Source organism: Saccopteryx leptura, chromosome 5, assembly GCF_036850995.1.
Source record: "Saccopteryx leptura isolate mSacLep1 chromosome 5, mSacLep1_pri_phased_curated, whole genome shotgun sequence".
NCBI lineage: Eukaryota > Metazoa > Chordata > Mammalia > Chiroptera > Emballonuridae > Saccopteryx > Saccopteryx leptura.
This window is the reverse complement of record NC_089507.1, coordinates 188560648-188579720: the sequence shown is the minus strand read 5'-3', so window position 1 is coordinate 188579720 and position 19073 is coordinate 188560648. Positions and strand designations below refer to the sequence as shown.

At 38.4% G+C, this 19073-nt stretch overlaps 1 protein-coding gene across 1 annotated transcript in view; it reads left to right on the top strand.

Annotated features, from left to right (window-relative positions):
- Positions 1 to 19073, top strand: part of SLX4IP (SLX4 interacting protein) — a 229692-nt gene that overhangs the window by 182230 nt on the left and 28389 nt on the right. Inside the window, 1 exon segment of the mRNA XM_066387141.1 lies at positions 16955 to 17032. Coding sequence (XP_066243238.1) covers positions 16955 to 17032 — 78 coding nt within the window.

Sequence of the window (19073 nt, the reverse complement as noted above, 5' to 3'; positions counted from 1 at the left end):
CTCTCTTCAATTCTTTGATAGTTGGTTTGTTCAAATCAGGGTCTAGACAAGATTGGTCTGTATATTCACTGCATTTGGCTGATTCTCTTTTCCTAAGATCAACAATCTTCAACCTTTTTCATCTCATGGCACACATAAACTAAAATTCTGCAACACACCAATAAATATATTTTTTTGTCAATCTGACCAAAAAAAAGGTATAATTTTGATTCATTCACATAGGACACCTATTGTTGTATTGGCTTGTTGCCATTTTTCTTTTTTTTTTTTTTAAATTTGACAATCTGGGGGAAAAGAGGTCAGGTGTTGCATGTTTTAAAAATTCTTGTGGCACACCAGGGTGCGTCTTGCGGTACACCGGTTGAAAATCCCTGCCTTAGATGACTATCTCTTTGAACCTGTAGGAACGCCCCTTTGGGTTTTTTTTTTTTCTTGCTGTTTACTGATTGAAGAAACTGGGTCAAGTGTCCTCTGGAATTTCCCACATTTGGGGTTTGGCTGGCTGAATCTATGTGGTGGTATTAACATATTCTTCCAGCCCCTGTATTTCCTGTAAACTAGTAGTTAGATCCACAGGCTTGATGAGGTCAGGTCCCTTGTTGTTGTTTCTTGTGCAAGAATACTTGTGGTAGATGGTGTGTATTTCCTGTTTCATCTCATTGGGCAGCACACGGTGTCTGGTTCTCTCTCTTTGTTTTATATTAACAGTGTATCCAATGAAAATGACGGTTCTGTTTTATAATTTTTATATTAATCAATATTTTAGATTTGTCTATTTGATATTTACATATTATCAGTAAATATTTTGTAAGCAAAACAAAAGTTAAAAGACCCCTTTACATATTCTTACATATTCCTTTAAAACTTTGCCTCGTTGAGGTGGTTCAGACTATCAAGGTAGTGTTTAGAAATAAAAAAAAAACCCTGAGTTATAGCATACATAGTTCCTTTTTAATCTGAGTTAATGTGAGATCTGATTTAGCATCTTAATTAAGATCATACGTCATTGCATGCTTATTACTGTAATATTCACTTGTTGAAAAGTCATACATTTTATGTGAATGCTAAGGACTTATGGAAGATAAAAGTGTATGATTTTTTTTGTTCTTCTGTGGAAAAGATTAACAGGCAGTTTAAAAAAGCGAGAGAGAAAAGGAAAGAAAACAAAGAAGGCATGAGACTTGTTCTTTGAAATCCTCTAGAGGTGTAATAATAATTGAGCTGATATGCATTGGCTTCTCTTAAATTGCCTTGGTACTTTGGGCCTCAACTGCCTTAGAAATTAGCTTTCTTTCTGTGCCTCTTCACTGTTGCTATAGCACTCCTTCTAAATGCCTATTTGTTTGTGTTTAAGGAACTCGGGTGATTTCTCTCTTACATTCACTTAGAGAGCTTGCACTTTGTTTTGGTCTTAAAAGAACTCTGTAAAATACCGCCATTACTTTAGCCAAGACTCTTGCTACTAATTCCCTTGTTATTTTACTGGTAAAGCAGCAAAATAAGAACCAGAGCAGCGACTTCCAAACCTGAACTGTGCATCATAATCCCCCTGAGCTCTTTAAAAAGAATGTACCTCTCTGGCACCCTCCCAGATCGGATTCTCAGGGACTGAGGATGCAGGAACCTCTGTAGTTGTAAAAGACCCATCTTTGTTGATTCGGGTTCCCCCAGTGCTTTAGATATGGGCAGTGGATGCATGATTGGGAAACGGAAAGACTCTAATCTGTTCTAGTAGATGGTGCTTGAACTTCACCGGGGTTTATTTAATAACTGTGGAAGAGACAGTAGGATTTAGTGTTTTCATCCATGACTTGTGTGAATGCATCAGAACAGGAAAAAGAGCATGACCTAGCACCGTATAAAATGGGATACAAACCCCCCCAAAGCTGGGGCAATCATGACAGGAATGTTATTAGGCAAATGCAGAATTGAAAATACAGAACAGAAGGAAGACTGCATATACATTAGAAGAGAATGCAGTGATGGGCATGTCATGAAGGACACAGTTATAAGGTACTAACCACAAATCTGTGATCGGGTGCCTATTGAGAAGGCCAGCACACGGGTATGGTGTGGGAGAGATGCACAATGATCTTCCTTTAATTTAATAGTGCCGCCTGAAGCTCCCAGCTCTGTTCTGCTTCTCATCTTTGCAAAGTTCCTAGAACAGATGTTCGCCTTTTTGCAGCCTCTTTCTTTCTCTCATTATTCTTCTGCCATGAAGCTATCTCAAAAATGCTATCAACTATCTTAACTATCAACTCTTAGTGTTTTGTTTCATTTCTGCCTATACTAATGCTCTTTTTCATTTGACCTTTAAATTCTCTTCTCCTTTGACTTTCAAGGCTTTGGTCACTTGGTTATTCCTCTTCCCTTCTGACTACGCCTTGTGGGTCCCTTTTTCTCTGCTGTCCCTCAAGTGTTGATTCCACCCTAGTTTTCGTTTCTCACTTGACATGCTCCACCATGGACCTTTTTACCCTTTGCCTGGAGTTGCCTCTGTATGTAAATCTCCAAGCTTCACTTCTCTGAACTCCAGCCCTTATTTCCATTTGCTTCCCAGACAGCTTCACCCAGCTATCTCATAGATCACTCTTTCTAAAGCTTCATTCATTATCTCACCAACTCTCCCACCCTCCCTGTTACTTAGCAAGCCACCATTCATCTAGTCATCAAAGCTAGAAAAACCAGGATTGGACTCCCTTGTCTCTGCACAAGTTGGTTGTTGACCACCAAACCTGTCTCTGATTCCACCTCTCAAGTGTCCCTTGCATGTGTCTCTTTCTCATTAGTCCTCTGACTACCAGTGATCTTCTTTTTCTCCCACTTGGCTTGCAGTAACTTCTGCCATTTTTAACTCTCTATGTGGTTGAGGAAATGCAGCCCCTTGTGCTACATATTCTGATTTTACAAGAGAAGCTGAAAATCTGTATTTTCATATAAACTCTCCCAGTCTTTAAAATGTTTGTACTGTTGTAGTTTAGAAAATTTTACACCACTATGTGCACCTTTGTAGACCACTAGGTTGTGATCTTTGATTGAAACATAAAGTTAAAATATTATGAGAAAATAATGTGATTTTTTTTCTTTTGGCATAGGGAAAGCCTTTATATCAGAACATAAAAATAACCGGTTTGACTAAATAAAAGTGGAAAATACTTTGGCAAAAAAAAATACTATAAACAAAAATATAAATATAAATAAGATGGGAAGAAAATGTTTTTAGATAAAAGGTTGATGCATTTATTATAAAATCATGCTTACAAAATAAGGGAAAATAAATTTTAAAAAGCTATACACCCAGTTTCAGTTTGTAAAGCCACGTGCAAAAGAATGAAACTCGACTACAGTTTGTCCCCTTGTACTAAAATTAATTCAAAATGGATCGAAGACCTAAATATAAGACCTGAAACAATAGATTACATGGAGGAGGGCATAGGTACTAAACTCATTTACCTTAGTTACAAAGAGCAATTTATGAATTTGACTCCAAGGGCAGGGGAAGGGAAGACAAAGATAGATGAATGGGGCTACATCAGACTGAGAATTTTGCACAGCAGAGGAGACTGATGACAGGACAAATGGACAGCCAACTAAATGGGAGATGATATTTTGAAATGACAGCACAGATAAGGGCCTGATATCCAAAATATACAAAGAACTCATAAAACTCAACAAAAAAGAAGCAAACAATCCAATGAAAAAATGGGAAGAGGACATGAACAGACACTTCTCCCAGGAAGAAATACAAATGGCCAGCAGATATTTGAAGCCATGCTCATCTTCATTAGCTATTGGAGAAATGCAAATCAAAACTGCCATGAGATACCACCTCACACATGTTGGATTGGCTATTATCAACAGGAAAGATGGTGGCAAGTGTTGGAGAGGCTGTGGAGAAGGGGGAACCCTCATCCACTGTTGGTGGGAATGTAAAGTAGTACAACCATTATGGAAGAAAGTATGGTGATTCCTCAAAAAATTAAGAATGGAGCTACCATATGACCCAGCAGTCCCTCTACTGGGAATATACCCACATAACTCAAAAACACTGGTACGTGGAGACACATGCAGTCCTATGTTCACTGCAGCATTGTTCACAGTGGCCAAGACATGGAAACAACCAAGGGGACCTTCAGTGGATGACTGGATAAAGAAGATGTGGTACATATATACTATGGAGTACTACTCAGCCATAAGAAATGATGACATAGGATCATTTACAACAACATGGATGGACCTTGATAACATTATACTGAGTGAAATAAGTAAATCAGAAAAAACTAAGAACTATATGATTCCATACATGGGTGGGACATAAAGGTGAGACTCAGGGACATGGACAAGAGTGTGGTGGTTACCGGGGGGGGGGGGGGGGAGGAGGGGAGAGGCACAAAGAAAACCAGATAGAAGGTGATGGAAGACTATTTGACTTTGGGTGATGGGTATGCAACATAATCAGATGTCAAAATAACCTGGAGATGTTTTCTCTGAACCTATGTACCCTGATTGATCAATGTCACCCCATTAAAATTAATTTTTAAAAAAAGCTATACACCTTAATAGAAATAAGTGAATAGATGTAGAAATACAAATAAATTATAAGCATCTGAAATAATGTTTGTGAGTTACGACTGTTAACCTGTTAGGGAGGTGAAAATTGATATTGCTCAAGGTTGGCATGAATAAGGGGAAGTACACATGGCATTATTCTTTGCTAGGAACTTGGATTAGGGTTATGTATGTGCGTTTCTGTAATGTGATGTGGCAATACTGTACCAGTCAGGGTTTCAGGCAAATTAGTACAGGATAAAACAGATCCAGCATAAGAAAAATCAGAGTTCAGGAAGAACAGCGAAAAAGGCATCGGAGGCAAGAATCAAAGTGAAAAAGACTGACAACTTTCTAAAAGTGATGAAAGATATAATCTCTGGTCTAAGAAAGCCCAACAGATCCCAACAAAAAATTTCTAAAAAAAATTGTACTAAACTCCAAAACACTGGAGACATAAAAGAGCTCTTAAAAGCTCTAAGAAGAAAAAGGAAGATCATCTTTGAATCAATCAATCAAGAGTAAAAATGTGGCCCTGTGTATGGGGATCCCAGGTTCAATTCCCAGTCAGGGCACACAGAAGCGACCATCTGCCTCTCTCCCTCTTCTCCTTCTGCAGCCAGTGGCTTGATTGCTTCAGGCGTGGCCCTAGGTGCTGAGGATAGCTCAGTTGGAATACATCACTCTCAGGAGCTAAAAATAGCTCAGTACTTGAGCATCAGCCCCAGATGGGGTTGCCAGGTGGATCCGGGTTGGGGCACCTGCTGGAGTCTGCCTCACTCCTCTCACCTAAAAAAAAGAGAGAGAAAGAGAGAGAGTAAAGATGGAAGCCAAAACACTGGAATGATTTCTTCAAGGTACCAAGAAAAAATAATTGTCAACCTACAAGTTTTGGAAAGTAATCTTGTAATTACCATTCAGTTTTAAATGTTTTCTGATTTCAGTTAAGATTTCTATATATTATATACAAATATGCTTTTTAGTTTCCAAAAGTATCCCTCTATTATTAACATCTAAGTTAATTTTGTTGTCAGAAAATGTGATCTATTAGTGTGATCGTATTTTTTTTGAAGCTTGCTTAAATTAGAGTCTAATATGGTTTAATTTCATAAATGTTCTCTCTATGTTTGATAATAATGAGTATTTTCTGGTTGAATTCAGTGTTCAAAAAATGTCCATTGGTTTAAGCTTGTTGTTTTTTAAGTCAAACCTTCTATATCCTTTTTATCTTATTGATCAATTAATTGATGAGAATGGGTTGAAATCTCCCCTTATGATGGTAGATTTATAGGTTTCCCTTTAGTTCTGTTCATTTTTCATGATCTTTTTAGAAGCTGTACTACATATATATAGTTTTAAAATTATTATATTTTCAATGAATTGAGCCTCTAATCAATATTCACTGGCCTTTTTTATCTTTAATAATGTTCTCTGCCTTAAAGGTTTTGGATTTGATGCTAATGTTCCTGCTACAGCTTGCTTTTCAGTAGTATTTATCTGTAAGATTAAAATTAATTTTTAAAATATTTTTTATTGATTAAAGAGAGAGAGAGGAAGTGGGGTGAGGGAAAGGAGAGAGAGAGAGAAGCATCAACTTGTTATTCCACTTAGTTGTGTACTCATTGGTTGGTTCATGTATGTGCCATGACTGGGATTCAAATCCACGACCTCCAGAACAATGCTCTATCCACTGAACCACTTGCAAAGGGCTCTAACCTTAAAATTCTCATATAAGAAAGGAAAAAAGGCTGAAAATGAATGAGTTAAGAATCTAGCTTAAGAAGTTAGGTAAAGAACGAATGAAAAAACTCAAGGAAAACAGAGGAGGGAAACAGAAGAGTATAAAGAAATTAATTGTACAGAAAATATATATTAGAAAGAATCTTTTTAAGTAGATAAAATTCAGTTCTTTGAAATAAATTTTCAAGAAGAAAAGTGATCAAGATCAAGGAGGAGGTGAGGTGAATAGAATGATTAGAAATCGAAATACTAACAGTGAAACAGATGCAGTTAAATGTCAGTGCACTAAAAGACTACTAAAAACTGTTAAGAACAACTTGATCCTAATAAATTTGAAAACTCAGATGAAAAGGAAAAATTCATAGAACATAAAATTGAATTAAGAATAAGTAGAAAATCTAAATAGATCCTGTTAAAGAATTTGGACCACAACTTAAAGTATCAGGTCCAGATAGTTTACCAGGTGAGTTCTCCCAGAATTTAAGAACTAGATAATTCCAGTTTTATACACTTGAATAAGAGTTAACACCTCCAACTCATTTTATGAGGTGAGTATAACTTGACACTAAAGTAAGATAAGGACAATAAAATAGAAAAATTATAAGCCGATCTCATTCAAACATAAAAGCAGAAATTCTAAACTAAATATTAGCAAGCCAAATTTGGCAATGTAGAAAAAAATGACATCATGCAAAGTTGGTTCAGCATTAGAAAGCTTATTAGTACTATATACAATGTTAATAAATTATAGGAGAACAATACATATGATAATTTTACTAGATACAGAAAAAGCAGCCACCATTCATAATAAAAATTTTGAGAAAATTAGGATTGCATCTATAAAAATTTAGAGCAAATATTTTTATAAGTGGTGAAACATTAAAATGTTCCTTTTCTAATCCAGAGAACCAAAAAGATGCTTACTACAATATTCAACACTTACTGGAGGTTCAGCCCAAGCAATAAGACAAGGACAAAAATACAGGTGAAAAAAATTAGAAATGAAGAAAAGTGTTATTTTGGGGGTAAATGATTGCTTATGTAGAAAAGTTCAAGGAAAATATACAGACCAATTATTAGAATTAATAAGAGGGGTTACCAGGTTTTCCACCTGCAGGTTAACCTACAGAGGTCAATTGCAACAGCAGACAATTGGAAAATGTAATTTTTAGGAACAAACATGTACAATGGCAATAATAAAAACCAGGAAGTGTACCTCATGATAAACTTAGTATGCAAAGACTTTAAGTAGAAAAGTTTAAACTTTTTTGAAAGACATTTTATAAATTCTTAAGAATAATTGGTAGATTTACCATTTTAAATGAATAGGAAGTCTCATTATCATAAAGATGTTAGTTTTCTCTAAATTGATCTATAGATTCAATGCCTTTCTAATCAAACTCCCAACAACATTTTTTCCCCCAGCAACTTGACAAGCTAGTACCAAAAGCTCTGTAAAAACCATAAAGGGCAAAGAATAATTCTAAATACTCTTGATGAAGAGTACAAACAATGCTGGGAATCAGGAGAGGAGCTCCCACTACTTGATATTAAGATTTATTATCTCTAAAGCTCTGGTCATTGGCACATTGTGTATTGACTGATAAGTCAATGGAATAAAATAACTCAGAGAGGCTGATATGTGACAGAGCTGACATTACAGATTACTGGGTACCTTCTAGTGAATATTCAGTTGGTTATTCACTTGGGAAAGAGTAAAAGTATAGTCCTCACTGATACCATACACAAAGCCAATGTTCATGACATTCAGGGGTTTTTTTTATAATTAGGTTTCAAAGCAACATTTATGTGACTTCATGTTGGTAAAAAGAAATAGTAATATATGTGTTTATATATCTTGAGAGAAGACTTGAAGGATATCACAAGTTAATGTGACAAAATGTCTCTAGGTGGTCAGATTATTGATAATTTAACTTTCTCTTTATACATTTTTGTTTCTGTCTAGTTTTATTTTTAGTACATTAAGTACTCTATACAGTACTTTTAATTAGGAAAAAAAATATATTTTTGTTTCCTTAACTCTTTTTACTTATATTTCTAGATAAATTTTAGAATGATTTTTGGCAACTTCTAAACTTCCTTCTCCTCTTGCCCCCAAAAAGTGACATTTTTATTGTGATTTTGATTGGAATTGTCTGGTACATAATAGTCACTCGGTGTATGTTTGTGAAATAAATAAATATGGGGACAATTCACATCTTTATGATGTTTAGCCCTTCTAGCCAAGAACATGGTATATGACTTAATTTTTTCAAATCCTGTTATTATTAATGTAGGTTTTGTGATTTTAGAAAAAATACAGATCTCACACAGTCATACAATTAATGTTTTCTAATATAGTATAATCTTTCCATTTCCCTCCACAAAAAGTCAAACCCTTAAGTGTATCTTTATTGTCAGGTCTTAGACGTCTGAGGAAGATGATTTAAATGTGGATAAATGTGGATAGGGTGAGGTTAAGGACCTGGGTTTAAAGGACTAGTTGAAACCGACCACATCTTCAAGCTTTTGATAGTGGCCAACTTTACTTTAGCACTGCCTAGGACACCTCAGGTATGAGGAATTTAGATTGGAGATTGCCAACTGGCTGTGTGAAGCTAAAGCAGCCCTTAAAAATATTTTTTTTGGATCGCACAGTAAATTTTTAAAATATGAATTCATTGCTACTTTAAAATTTGGGAGATTTCATGTGAAAATTTAGATTTTGAGCTTTTCTGGAGAGGCCCCAAATCTGGTACCCTGTGCCCTAGGTTTCAATGGCAGCTGATGGCTCGAGTTCAGGAACCTCTGTTCCCTTTGAACCAGGCGTGTGCTTTCTCCGGTTTTCTAGTGGGACCCAGACGTTCCCTGTTAGCTGTCTTGTGCCTTCAGCATTTAAGTTTGCAACCTCAATTCAGATGACAAAGGAAAAATTGAGTTGCACATGGGTAGGTATGGCATCTTTCCTTTTGGCATTTTGGTATTGCTTTTAAATGATAGTGTCCAAAGGGGAATTGAGTAAGGGGAAATACGAGAGGGTAAAGGGGGTCAAATAATGGTAATGGAATAAGATTTGGCTTTATATGGTGAACACATATGCAATATACAGATGATGTATCATAGAATATACACTTGAAATTTACAGAATTTATCAACCAATGTCAGCACCACTAATTTGAATAAGATTAAAATATGTGGATATGATTTAAATACGGTCCTGGCTCACAAGTGGGAAGTAGACTGGATGACTTCTCAAAGATCTTTCTTGTGCTATGATTCCACGAGTCTGTTACAATAGTGGTTCATGAAGTCTTTCCCATTGCACATGGTTAGGGTACCTGAGAGTTGGAATGAGCCCCCTGCAAAACAGGGAGGCCACAGGGGAGTTGTTGCATCTGATGTTCCTCATCTTAAGTACAGGAAGTTTGAAAGCTATTGCAAAGGAGCCTGTTTGAACAGTCAACAGTTCATAAAGCCAGCTACCTCAGCCCTGGCTGGTTAGCTCGGTTGGTTAGAGCGTCATCCCAAAACAACAAGGTTGTGGGTTCAATCCTCAGTCAGGGCACATATGGGAAGCAACCAATGAATGCACAACTAAGTGGAACAATATAATGAATGCTCCCCCCCTCCCCTTCCTCTCTCTGTCTTTCTAAAATCAATCAATCAAAACAAAACCCCCAAAAAACAGCTGCCTTATTTAGAAGGATTAATGAAAAATCTGTTTCTTCTGTGCATAGTTATTTAAAGATGAGTGAAAAGTTTAGGAGAGAACTTTGAGTTTTATAAGTACACTTATATTATTTTCATCATTATGCATATTCTGGTAGAATTATGATTGGGGGAACCACCATTTTAAGTATTAATTTATCTGTGCTTGCCTACGATCTAAGCATGGTCTTTATTTTTTTTTACTTTTTTTTTAGATTTTATTTATTTATTTTTAGAGAAAGGAGAGAGAGAGTAAGAGAGAGAGAGAGAGAAGAAGGGAGGAGCAAGAGGAAGCATAAACTTCCACATGTGCCTTGACCAGGCAAGCCCAGGGTTTCGAACTGGCGACCTCAGCATTCCAGGTTGGCGCTTTATCCACTGCGCTACCACAGGTCAGGCACATGAGCTTTATTTTTAATGTTAAAGGCATATTTTTACAAATAAAGCATATGGTAAAGAAATCTGCCATGACCATTTCTGAATTTGTCTTCCCTGGGATGCTTTATCATTCTGTGTTAGCAATCTGTGATGAACCCTATAGATAGTAAAATTAATAGCACTTGTGGTCAGTGGTATTACGTACAGTCAGTGAGGTGACAGGCAGAAAATATGATTTTTCCTAAGTACATTTGGCTTCAAGTAATTATTTTGTTTATAGTTTTTGTTTTTTTTCATGGAGCTAACCAGTTTGGCCCATTTGTTTTGGCATCAAATAGACATAGCTTTATTGTGACTCAGAGTCCAGTACTGTCCTTATTTAAGGATATGAAATGTTATCTCAAGGGAACCTTTTTGGAATCTCTGAATGTTTTGGGTAATAAGCAAAATTTTTAGCCCAGGACCAAATATTCCACTTAGCCACCCAAATTGTTTCCCAACTGTGTTCTTATACTGGGATCCTGTGTGTGTATTCTTAGACTGATGACAGGACTCTTGTTTTTTGGTTCCCACAAAACGACCCCCTTCTCCAGCCACATCCGTCACCAACAGTGGTGAAGGTCACACTTGGGCCTATCTGTGTTTCAAAGGGGCCCATCAAAGCTTTTTTCAAAAGTCCTACCTCACACTTAGCCTTTCTTTATGTTCTCACTTGTCATTTCTTTGCCTTGAGCCTCCTGGTAAGGACAGGTGCATCTTTCCTAACAGACACAGTCACAACTTCATTTTTTCTGAACAAAATGGCTTTACCACTCATCTTCTCTCCTTTAAATACTTTATATGTTCCTGTTCTAGTGTAATATCTAAGACATTTTCAGTGATTGGTAGATATCAGCCCTTCCGTCCTACATACACTCTTATTCAATGTCACCCAAGTCTTCAGATAGAGAATGATAACTGACTCGTGACCTCAGACTGGGGCAGGCACAGGTTTAAACTGGCTGGCACACAGTACCCAGCTGCTTCTAGGTCAGCACATAGTCACTTGATTGCTATCAAGTACCCTTCCTTAAAACAAGTATGAGACCACGGGCCCTGGCCACCCACCTCCTACCCCTATCTCTCTCACCCTTCCACAGCCATGGCTCATTTGAGCAAGTTGGCTCTGGACTCTGAGGATAGCACCATGGCTTTGCTGTAGGCACTAAAACAACTCAGTTGCTGAGCAACGGAGTAATGGCCCCAGATGAACAGAGCATCGCCCCATAGGGGGCTTGTTGGGTGGATCCTGATCAGGGCGCATGCAGGAGTCTGTCTCTCTGCCTTCCCGCCTCTCACTTAATTAAAAAAATATATATATGAGACCACTGTTTGACCTGCTTAGGTAAGCTTACATGTGCTGTAAATTTAAGGTTTGATTCTTTGAAATTAGTTTTAGGACTACATCTTCAAGTCATCTTTGTTCTAGACTTTGAATCGTAATTAGAGTTTCAGTCTGCACCTGCTGTTTCCTGTAGGAGTTAAAGAAGTCATCAAAATTAATAAATGCTGGTGTTAAAAAAGAGCATACAGGTTTAAAATGTATTTAGGCAACTGAGCTTAAAAATATGTATATTCAGCCTGACCAGGCGATGGTGCAGTGGATAGAGTGTCATACTGGGACACAGAGGACCCAGGTTCGAAACCCCGAGGTTGCTGGCTTGAGCATGGACTCACCAGCTTGAGTGTGGTGGCACTGGCTTGAGTGTAGGATCATAGATATGAGTCCATGGTCGCTGGCTTGAAGCCCAAAGCCACTGGCTTGAAGCCCAAAGCCGCTGGCTTGAGTCCAAGGTCACTAGCCTGAGCAAGGGGTCACTCGCTCTGCTGTAGCCCTCGGTCAAGGCACATATGAGAAAGCAATCAGTGAACAACTAAGGAGACTAAGAAGCCGCAATGAAGAATTGATGCTTCCCATCTCTCTCCCTTCCTGTCTGTCCCTCCCTATCTGTCTGTCTGTCTCTCTCTGTCTCTGTCAGACACACCCAAAAAATGTATACACTGTATATATATTCAACCTCCAAATGGGGAGAGTGTTATTCATCTCTTGAAAAGGTCAGAGTTATGGAAAAAAAAAACCCAGGAGAGAGATTATTCTACATTACAGGAGGTATAGCAGATGTAACCAAATTCATTGCATGGTTTTTAGTTCTGTCCTAGTTCAGGAGGAAAATCAGAGATTACATTTTGGAGGTAGATTGAGAAATTTGAATGTGGACTAGTTATTTACTTGAGCAATGATGTCTTGCTCAGTTGTGACCTCAGTTATGTTGATGATGTATATATATGTCCTTATTGTTTGGGAGTCTGTGCTTCCATATTCAATAATAAAGTATCATGATATCTAATTTTCTTGTCATGGTTTGTCAAATATGTATATGAAATATGACAAAATATTATTCATTACTGGGTTTAGACGGTGAGTTTTAGAGTGTTCTTGGCACTGTTTCTCCACTTTCCTGGATGTTTGAAATTTTTCCTGATGCTTCCCAGTTGTGGTCTGATACTGGAACCCCAGTGAAGAAGTCCCCCCAGAGAGAAGACTGTGGGACATGGCTTCCTGAGCCTTGTGGTTTGGGAGAGGCACCATGTGGTGGTGGGTAGAACCCACTGCGAAGCGGTGCTTACCTGCCAGACCTCTCAGAGGCCGTTTCCCAGGCTCCCAGGGACTAGCCTCATAATAGCCATGAGAGAGGGCTTTCCACCACACCACAGACTCCCTTTGGCAGCCTTGGGGAAGCTCAAGTCATCTTGGCCATGCGTCCCCTGGAAAACAAGTGAGGCTGGATGGTTTTACAGTAAAATCTCATGTTGGATATTTGCTCTCAGTATCTTGGGACTATGAAATAAAACAACCCCCAGAAATGACCACTCCCTTAAAAAGCATTACTCATTGGAGCACAGTATGACTTAAAACTAATCTGCTGCCTTGCTAAGCCAGGAAGGAATTTGTTCAACTCATATTTAATTTTTTTTTTCTGCTATTGTTGTTTTCCCCTTTCTATTCACAAAGTCTCTGGGTTCCTAATAAAGCCAGTTTGGAGCAGTTTCTCTTAGAATATGAACTAAAATATAGTCAGGACTCTGATTTTTCCTTATATGTGAACCACCCTTTCTTCCTCTCCTGAATGTTACAGACTCCCGCTCCGCCCTTTTTTTTTGGAGATTAATGTTCTTTAGTGAACAGTGAGCCAAGCCTGGTAACAGGTCACTTTGGGCTTCACTGTGAGCTGGGAGATTGTCTGTAGAAAGGTGGAGAGAAGCAGCTCTTTATAAATTGTGGGATGTAGGAGGCAGAGGGACTGGAGACTTTGGCCATTGGTTAGAGACCAGGAGAGAAGGTGAACTCTTGCTTGTATTGGAAACCATGTGATATATTAGCAGTGCGGGAATAGAAATTATTTCTGGAAATACATATACCTGAAGACCACTGGTGGAAAGGTGCTTTCCTCACAGAAATGTCCTTCCTTGAACTACAATCTCTTCCTGTGTCTAACGACAGTCTTTCAGGAGGACCACAAAAATTAGCAAGAAAACAGGCGTACTTAAATGTGATTTACAAGTGCCTGAAAACCTGGGAATACCATTGTCAACTCATTTTCAAATGAAAAGGTTATCATTTTATGATTTTCATTTTGGCCCCGCCCAACCACCGCCAGCCCCACAGTCTCCCACTAACACGAGATCTGTGCATCGAGAACAGCAGCGTAGCAAGCTGGGAGCTGGTGCCCCTGGAAGGGAGAGCAGAGGGCCTCCTGGATTGCTTGCCAAGTTGCTGTGTGGCTTGAGAGCATAGCAGAGCTTTGCTTTAGCCCTGGGTAAGTCCGAAGTCTCAGTGGCCTGAACTCTGACGGCGCTTGCATTAAAGAGCAGAGATAAGAGTACTGTAGTTTGCATCACTGCCTGTTATCTGTGGATAAATGAAAATACATGTCCCTAAGGATTTCATTGCAGTATATTTCATCAGAAGTGACTTTTCTGTTTTTATATCAAAATTAGTTTGCCATAAGAACCCGCACAACTACCTATTATGTTTAATCTCTCTTTTAAGTTTCTCTTTGAGCAATGAACTTTCCTCTGGCCAATGACATTTGGAATAAGCAGATGCAAAAAACATATATATATATATATTTTTAACATGTTAAACTTGTTGTTTCTATTATAGGTACCACTAGGCAGGGTTTTCCATTGAAACCATAACAAGAGGCCAGTTTAGGAATGATTCCTCTTACCATAATCCTATCCTGAGAGCAGGGAATATAGGGGAAAGGGTTTTAATAAATTCAGTTGTCCCAGTAATCCCAGTAATAAATCACTTAGCTGGAATTTGCCTTATTCTGCTTTCTTTTTCTATAGGGGAAGGTGTCATAGTGAGGCTTGAATTGTTCAGCTGACCCGAGTAGGCTCCAGTTATTATCACTCAAATGGTATCTCCAGATACCAGGCTTCCTGAGCTCAGAGCTGTGGCTTTCATAGTCAACTTTAGATTTAGCCTCTTCCTAATAATAATATTTATTGCTGAAGATTATGTACAGAGAATATTTTTGAAATTTCAAACCCAGCATCTGAATCACAATCAGTGAGAGCTACAAGGGTTAAGTATAATCAGCCAACAAAGGGAGAATGACTTAGGCATTGCATTATTATTTTTTGTTCAGTCCTTTGGAACACTCATATTATAGGTCATTGTTTTTTAAATCAGTTTAATATTTTCTATGTGTGTTTATGAATCTCAAATTGTAGAGGACTTCTCTCCTAAAGTTTCCCTTCCCCAGCAGTATGACAAATAAACAGAAGTGGAAGTCACTTTGACTCTCTCCGTGACCTGAGGAATGAAGTCTTTGTTTAGAAGGACTCGAATAATGCCAACGATGTGCACATTTTGACATATTAAGGAGGAAACACACGACCCAAATGCAATCTATTGCAAGTGTGTTAGGAAAATAATTCATCTCAACTCCTCTGGAGATTATCCTGTCATAGCTGTCACTATTGTTTTACAATCCCTGTGACTAAAGCAGTTGTGCTGTCAGAGCCGTACTTAGGTGGACAGAACATCGAGTCTGTGGTCACTGGTGTTCTGGATCTTTCTACAGGAGTGTTGGAAAGATACCGAATATAAAAGTGGGAACTTCTTTGTGTTCTTTATGTACAAGTCATTTCAAAACCTTCCTGGTCATGGACTCGGGAGGACCTGGAGACCGCCTCCCATACCCCTGGCTTCTCCAATTTCGTGGTTAAAATACTGTCACTGAGGTTGGTGTAGAACTCGGAGACCCTCGCTCTTTGGCTTTCACTTCTGATTCTTGCCCCAAGTACAGTACATGTTAATGGGGACGTTTTTTATTTGATCTTTTCGGGAAAGTCGTCAAACAGAGTAGTTTATACCTGGAGGAGGACTGAAAGGGGAGGAAGGGAGGGACAGACATAGGGAAGGAGGGAGGGAGGGACAGACAGAGGGAAGGAGGGAGGGAGAGAGGAACTCTGCTTGTACTTTTTGTGAATCACCTGACAGTCTCTTGCCGCCCTATAATGTGAGTGGGAATATCTGTTTTCAGAGATCGAGTGTACTCCTCTGTACCAGGCTTCTTCACTTAACATTCTATTCGTGAGATTTATCACTGACATGGCCTGTAGTTGTAGTTCATTCATTTTTACAGCAGTGTAGTATTTCATTGTGTGACTATCCCCACCACCACCTTTTTTAATTAAAAAAAATTCTATTAATGGGTATTTGCACTGGTTCCAGGTTGGGACTATTATGGAAAGTGTTATTATGAACACTTGTGTATTCATGCTTAAATCCTGCTTAAGATATTCAAGCAGATTTTGAAAGTGGCTGTACCAATTTGTACTTCTCTCAGCAGGGTCTGAGAATTCTAGTTTTTCCCCATTCTTGACAATACTTGGTGTTCTTGGTCTTTTTAGTCATTCTGATGAATTGTTTTTACTCATTTTTTTCTATTGTATTCTATATAAAGACTTTACTGTACTTGAATTAGAATAACTTATTTATAGGCAAAATTCACACATTTTAAAATAGGTATTAAATTATTCTTTTTGTGAGCTCATAAGTAAGGAGTATGAGAAGGTGACTAAGATCTACTATGTATGTGCCAGCTCAGCCTGAATTAATGATCCCTTGTGAGGGCCTGGTTTTTAAGTCTCTCCTCTCTCTCTCTCATTTATTTATTGATTTTAGAGAGAGAGGAAGGGAGAAAGAGAGAGACAAAAACATCACTCTGTTCCTGTATGTGCCCTGAGTCAGACCTCCTCATTTAGTCAATTTTACAGATGAAGTGACTAAGCCACTTCAGGGACCAGGGATTATCCCAGGTGCTGAGGCCGGGCCTCGTAGAAGAGCCAAGATTATAATGTTCACCCTTCCTCTCAGTGAGGCCCCCTATCAATTCTTGTACTCCTTCATTTGCTGAGTAATTACTGAATGCATGCTGGATGGCAGGCACTGACGGCTTGGCCCAGGGGATGCAGTGAGAAACAAGCTTGTAACCTGATGATGTCCTCTTTCTCCGCACAGGTTTTGGCGTTCAGATCACAGCCTATTTCCTCAAGAGAGGGATACGCCTTCGCTGCCTCGGGGGCTCACAGGGTCCCGGTAAGAAACGGAATTCTTGGGTAGTCAGACCTTTTGCATGATTAGCTTGCCCCAGAGAAGGAAGAAAATTCAGGAATGAAGATTCCGACCTGCTTTCCATGAAATTGAAGTACTACTAAGTGAGAGTATTTCCAAACATGTGTGATTGTTTCTTGTTCAGTTTCACCGTTTACTGCCTACCTGGGAACAGCGAGCCGGGTTGCACTGCGCATGCTCTCCTGCTGCTTCTGGAGGCTCCAAGGAGCTCCAGCGTGACTCACAGGCAGTTAACTAGGAACCACTTCATCACCCCGGCACACTGGGGCTGGGTCGTGGGGCGAGTGTGTGCACGAGCAATGCTTTCTCAGCCTGGAGCCGTCAGGGCCTTTCCTAGGTGTGCGAGGAGGCCAGCTCCCCCCTCATTTCCCCAAGACAAGATGTCCACGGAGGAAATGATGTCAAACAGGTCCAGCCAACAACAATAAAGTCAGAGGCTAATGACCGTCTCCAAGTTGATCTGCGAATTGGAAAGAAAATCTAGTTGAGCTTCCTTGGATGATTTTAGTATATAAGCTAGGAAACAGGGATTTTAAAAATTAACCATATAGAGGTTTGCTCTTGGAATCTTCACAACTATCTGCACTTTCTTAACTTTGAGTTTCATTTGAATATATTACTCTCTTAATGGGGCCTTCCAGTTAACTCAATTCTAGTAGTAAAATAAGCCAGTTAACCTACATCTGTTAAAATGCAGCCCAAGCTACCCTTCGTGGTAGGGATTGCTATTGCCTAAATCTTTACTTTGTTTAAATATTAAGGTGATGACAGTCTCAAACATCACCTAATTAGAGTAAAGGGATACACAAGTGGCTTATAGTTTACACAGTACCCGGCACCAGAATGTTCAGGATCTGCATTCTGTCATTCTTATTTTTCAGAAGAAGAAATGGAAGAATAAAACAGGAATTATTGGATAGAACTTTGAACTTCTGATTCTGCTCCACAAATAATTGATAAAATTGATCATTTTGAATTGTAATTCTGATCCTCCAACAACTTGTATTTCAGTGTTGTGATATTTCAAGGCAGGGAGTGAGTTTCAGATAATGAATTCTGTGACTCAGTTTCCCCTTCCATGAAATAGAAAGCAGACTACCACTTATCTCAATGCGATATTTTAAGATTTAATGAATAAATACTAACTGGTTGATAATTTTGGTTTTCTGGCTTTTCAAACTTTACCATATATGACAGCAATGAGGAATCAAACTTTAAACATACCCAGGATCCCTGAAATATGTGGGGATTTTTTATTTTAAAATTTTATTATTTTTATTGAATTGATTGGGATGACATTGGTTAATAAAATAATGTAGGTTTCAGGTGTATAATTCTACAATACATCATCTGTGTATTGTATTATATGTTCACTACCCCAATTCAAGTCTCCTTCCATCACCAATATTCCCACTTGACCCTTTCCTACCTCCACCGTTACCCATCTCCCTCTTATAATCACCATAGTGTTGGTTGTGAAGTTGTTTTTTGCTTAATCCCTTCACCTTTTTCACCAAGACCCCCAAACCCCTTCCTTTGGACAGCCATCAGTCAGTTCTCCTTTATCTATGAGTCTGTTTCTATTTTGTTAGTTTCATTCACTAGATTCCACATATGAGTAAAATCATATGGTATTTGTCTTTCTCTGCTTGGCTTATTTCACTTACTGTAATACCCTCCAGGTTCATCCATGCTGGTGCAAAAATAAGATTTTCTTCTTTTACAGCCAAGTAGTATTCCATTGTATAAATGTACCACAGTTTTTTTGTCCTCTCTAGTGATGGGTACTTGGGCTGTTTCCAAATCTTGGCTATTATAAATAACTCTGCAATGAACATAGGGGTGCATATTTTATTCTTTTTGAAGCAATTGTAAATGGTATTATTTTCTTACTTTCCCTTTCTGATAAATATTATTAGTGTATAAAATTGCAGCTTATTTCTGGATATTTATTTTGTATCCTGCTACTTTACTGAACTCATTTATCAGTTCTGGTAGTTTTGGA